Source organism: Athene cunicularia (genome assembly GCF_003259725.1).
Source record: "Athene cunicularia isolate RWA chromosome 14 unlocalized genomic scaffold, athCun1 chr14_part1, whole genome shotgun sequence".
In the NCBI taxonomy this organism is placed as follows: domain Eukaryota; kingdom Metazoa; phylum Chordata; class Aves; order Strigiformes; family Strigidae; genus Athene; species Athene cunicularia.
Window position 1 is genome coordinate 2,516,659 of NW_020799118.1, and position 5,548 is coordinate 2,522,206.

A 5,548-nucleotide genomic window follows, 5' to 3' on the forward strand; every position below is an offset into this window, starting at 1 on the left:
CCTCCCGGCCCGGCAGCCCCGGCCGCCCCTCTCTGCCTCCCCGGCGGGCTGTGGGCCACCAGTCGCGGGTAAGGCAGCGCCCGAAGGCGAAGCTGCCGTCCTGGAAGGGGCCCCTGTCAGGGCGTACGGGGAGGGGACACCCGGGTAGCGCAGGCAGCCGTGGAACTCCCGGCTGGGCTCCCCCCAGAAGGACAAACGCTCCCTTATTCCAACCACCGCCGCCCTTGGGAGGGGGCGAGCAGAAGCCGAGGTCTGGCGAGCAGTGACAGTGCGGGTGTTCCTACAGCCTTTCTATTGCCTCTATTTACGAGAGATTTCCTCTCGCTCTTTGCTTTCCAGATGCCGACCTCCAGGGGTGAGATTTATCCTAATTTGAACGGTGGTGTGAGAGAAGGCAGCAGCGTGGCAACTGCTGCCCGATGCAGCCATGTCGGTACCCTGCTCAGGATCATTTTCCTGCCAGAGTACCACTGACCGGAGGCAAGGACACAAGCAGTGCACCCTCCTCCGAAAACTTCAGGACAGTCACATAGTTTCCAAGGGCACATGTATTGATGTGTGAGCCCCCGACCCACGCTTCACCCAGCCTCCTGCTGATCTCAGCCTACTGAAACCTGTAGGATGACAAGGTAAAGTGGAGTAACACAACCTTGTTTTTAAATCTGCAGAGCGTTTACTGTGGAGTTTTACTGCATCGCTTCACTGGCATAAAGATACAGTGCAGGTAGGGTCAACAGGGCATCTTTTCTTACTTCTAAGTCACTTAAGGCCTTCCAGGGAATTGCTAAGTAACTCCCAGTCATTAAAAACATCATTCTCATTAATTTTCTGGCATGGACACAGGACAGAATGTGTGACATCATTACCCATCCATGGCAACAAGCTGTCATGAACCAGTAGGGTTTCAGCAGTAGGATCAGTTAAAAGGAAAATATTCTGAGTGGTTTAAACACAATAATCATCAGCACTACAGACACATTTTGCTCTGCAACAGTACCAAAAGGTGTGTATTGCTGGGACTGTAATAGTCCTTCCATTCAGAAATACATTGCTAAGCGGCTAGAGAGTTATTCTGAGCTTTTGCCATCTCTTAAATCTCCAAGTTCTACTTATAATTTATGAAAGTGCCTGTGTAGTTTTACAAACTAAGCAGGTGTTACCTCATTGCAATTGTGATGGTCAGGTGATAGAAGCCCTACAAGGTTTATGAAGCAAGGTGAAATGTTTTGTTACACTAACTGATGCAGTAAGAAAAAATAAATGAGCTTTGGGGCATGAGTCTGAACTGGGACCCCAAGCTTGACTGTTTTTTCCACCTATATTTGCAGTCACTTGGGAGTTTTACTTAGCCCCACAAACACTGTGTATTGCTCAGCTCTATTCTCATAAATCTAAACCAGAGGCATTCATACATCAAAACCATCATGCCACTGGAATAATCAGCCATTGTCAACTCCCAGTTAAGATCAAGGGAAAACAAAGGGTGTAACGTTGCAGGAACATTTGATGCAGTTTGGTCCAAGCTGTTAATCAGGTATTGGACAAAAATCTTACCAATGATGATCTGTGTCCCAGAGAGTTCTTGTCATCATCTTGGGGCCTACAAAGATCTGGACACATGCTTATTTCTAGCCATCAAGATATGTGGAGGTCCTTGCAGAATCTGTCTAGACTAACTTTACAGTAAAAAAAGTTAGAGCTTGCTAACCTCTGATCCTTTTGTGACCAGACCCTGATGATAGAAAAATTTACGTGAAGAATAAATCAACTCTACATGGTGGTTTGATTTCCACATCAGCATAATCTATTCAAGCATTCATTCTCATGCTAGGGAAAAGTTAATTCCTACAAAGTCAGAAAACTAAAAAAGCAGAGTTCATCAAAACATCTTCATGTATTCATTAGCAAAGGTTTGTAATGAAACGAAAAAGCCCGTAGTACAGATTAGCTTCTCCAGAGATTTAATTTCCAATTAACCGAGGTCTCTAAAAAGACCATGAGACTGTGAAAGTTAAACTAGGATTTACAGCATAAAAGATTCAAAATTTTAATCTAGATTTATCTTTGTGGAGAAGGAGTAATTCACTTTGCGCAGGCGTCAGTTAGATCTGCTAACATCAGTCTGCCGCTCAGAATATCAGAGATAATTCAGAAAATGCTCCCAAAGTTGCAGACAATTATTAGTCCGCAGAGTGTGATGCAGCAAAATTAGCAGTCTTCCAGCTTGAGCACAGCGCAGAGCTTGTGTAAGTAACTTTCACCCTATCATTTCTGCATGCAAGATTACTTGTGTGCTGAAGGATTCAGAGGGCATTGTGTTCTGGAAATCACCAGCATGACTTTGTGGGACTCTTCCTGGGTAAAATGCATCTATAACACCGTTCCTTATGAGCTGCTCTGAACCTGCGCTGTACTGGTGCACAAAGGCCCCAGCCCAGTTATGTTTAATGATATGAGAGCTAAGTCCAGATGAGATCCTTGAAGTAAAGTCGCTGCGGAAGTACTATACTACTTATGTTAATACTGGAAAGGAGTGACTGAAAGCCAGAGAAAGTGACTTGGCACTTTGTGGTCAATCATTCTAAATGGTTTACTGAATATCAAGGCTCAGAGTAGGAAACAGCATGTCATTAATCCTATTCCAAACGCGCTTGCTATCAGCAAAACATCCACCTTCTCTCTGGATTTGACTTCTGTCTGGATTGAAAAGAGCAATTCCTCTCATAGACCCAGTGTTTGTCTTTTTAAACTGCATATAAATTCAGTAAGCACCTCTACTTTTTAAGACATTAATCAAAACCTTTCTTTTTAAAGACGACTCTTTTTACAAGACGAATTCCTCAGTTTTCCCCAATGTTTCTTATATTTCATTTCCCCTGTTCTGTTTGCATTTGTGAAAGAGGTGGTTGAGTTACTAAAAGTAAATTATATGTAACCTGAGGGAGGGATTTCCACGTTTACCCCTATGACTGCCAGAAAGTAAAAGCCTGTCAGCATAAATGTGCACCAATGACTGGAATTAGTTGCTGCCACAGAAACAAGTGCTGTCAACACACCTGATGTCATTCACAATCTTTTCCCGGGACATAAAACATTTTTTCCCCTTGGGGTGGTTTTTTTTTGGTTTTTTTTTTTGACTGAAGAATTAAATAGAGAACCAGTTTACCATTCAGCATTCCAGTAAAGCTAACTGGATTCTGAAATTTATTGTTCTTTTAAACAATTAAAATATTACAATTACTTCCCCTGTGGCTTAGAAGAGAAAAGCTGAAAGGCAATGTACAATATTACAGTTTTCAGATTCGCTGCCCTCTGAAATTACTAGCTTTTGGCTGGTGATCAGAGGTTTGACCATTACTTCTCAGATTTAATCTCTGCCATTACGCAGTTATACGTGTCCATTTTTTGAACAGCCACAACCTGCAGTGAATTTAAGGGACCAGTCACAATTTATCTCTGACGAGAGATTAGGGGGCATAATATCACAGTGTCCTGACTCTTAGTCAGTATTACCTCATCTGCCAAAGAAACCCATGGAGTGTAGATATGTCATATTGAATTAAAGGGGAATTACAGAAGGGACATGCCTGAAGTCCCCAGCACAGATTATCACAGCCAACTTTGGGTTTTTTTCAAGTCCTGTTGTAAATTGTTTTGATGGAAAACTAGTTGTTGAGGTTGTAGTAGCAGAGATATGTCCTTTTCAACCAGCCAGCTAGATTATAATCTGTGACTTTACCGCAACAAATTCTAGCAATTTTATTCTAGCAAGTTACAGCAACAAAAAATTCTGTAGTACCACTTATATTTTTGCTTACCATCCACCAGGGAAGCATCTTCCATCTCCATATACACACCACCATCCATTTCTAAATGTAGGTAGAATACTAATCTCTCTACTGCCATGCTTGCATGGATAGTAAACAATCCATGGTTAGCGCTCAGTTTTCATTTGGATGCCCTGTGATCTTTTTCATGATCTTAAGTGTAAATGTTTTAGTCTCAGGCTTAGTTCCAGTGTGATACAGGATTAGCTTTTCTCCAAACCACTTAGGAAATACACTGCCAAGGATATCTAAGAAGACTCATTTTAATAAAGTCATTGCTTTTATATAAAGATTGCTAGAACGTGCTGTGGAGAAATTAAGAAATACAATTATTTGGCTTTCTGATACATAAAAGGAGATAACTTTTTGGAGTATTAGAAGCAATATTTTTGAATGGCACAAATCAAGTATGTGCTTTTCTTCACAATCAGGTTCTAACACTTAACCTTGTACAGAGAGGGAAAGTGCTGGAAAGTTAAATGCTTTGTGCAGCAGCTGCTTGTCCCATTAGCAAGTGCTAGCATTTGATAGGTGTAGGAGCACTGGTGAATTATTTGTGCAAGTGTTCAAATGAAATATTTTATGAACTAGAATTTGTCTTGTGTGTGTCTGCTGGAGCTGTAGCTCCTGTAATCATCTATTCTGGTCATGCCCCTAAAAGAAGTTGCAGTTCTATTGAAAAAATACCCATCTTTAGGCAAAATCTAATATCACACTGTCAGAAACTAACTTTCCTACTCAGTTATATCAAACCTTCCTACTGGAGTCACAAGAACAACAAAAAAGACTACTCTAGGCCATCTGCAGTCACTGATCAAATGCTGCCTTAAAATGCAGCTCAAAACCTTCTTTTTTAATGTTATGCCATGTTAGTTTATATCAGAGTGGTTTCCTAAAGAAAAAGAACTATTGATGTTACTATGACACATACATTGGACAAGACAAAATTCTGGCAGAGCCATTCTGGGCTTTAGGATTATCTGGCAAAACTATGGTGTGTAATAAGTTACTGCTGCTGCATACAGTATAGGCTTGCTTGTATTTTGGTGCAAAGAAGGAAAAATATGCCACTAAATCCTGTTGAACTCCATCCTGGATCAGCTAAGAACATTACCAATTTATGGTGTGACACATAGGATCGCAGGAAGTTGCTTTGACTATGAGTACCAAAACTTAGTAATTTGTTATCTTCAGAGGGTTTAGCTTTCACACAAGCTATAAGCAAAGCATATAAGGAAGGTTCAAAACATGCTGAATAAGCTGCCTTGGCATTCTTTCTTAATGTAATTCAGTGTTTCTGTATTTTGTCACATGATACCTAGGCTTCCTCCTTTGGACCGGAATGCACTGTAAGTCTCACATTTTCCTGTTTTCACTGTGTGAGAATATAGAGTGGGAAAGCTCTGATTATCCATGCTTATACTTGGTGATACCATGAATAAAAACTGGACTGAAGAAGGATCTCAGGATGCTGGCTCAGATAAGCTTTGTAGTTAAGATTTTTCCAAATACTTTTCTGCTTGAAAGGCAGTACGAAACACTCAATAAAGGGATTAGTCATATCTCATCCTCTTGAAAGTTCTTGTCTAGAGCCAAAAAAAAAAAAAAAATTTCAAATCTAGCTTTTCTTTGAATAGGGAGCCAGTAACGGTGAAGTATGGAAGACCGTTAATCCAGTGCTGTGAACATACGAAGTGTTAGCTCAAGGATGTGAAAAAAGA

At 41.0% G+C, this 5,548-nt stretch overlaps 1 protein-coding gene across 1 annotated transcript in view; it reads right to left on the bottom strand.

The window, feature by feature from the left end:
- The window catches only part of TMEM114 (transmembrane protein 114), a 19,530-nt gene extending 15,624 nt beyond the window's left edge, over positions 1-3,906 (bottom strand). The window contains exon 1 of the mRNA XM_026859133.1: positions 3,819-3,906. Within this exon, the coding sequence (XP_026714934.1) occupies positions 3,819-3,906 (88 nt within the window). The remainder of the gene's footprint in view (positions 1-3,818) is intronic.
- Positions 3,907-5,548: the final 1,642 nt, after the last annotated feature.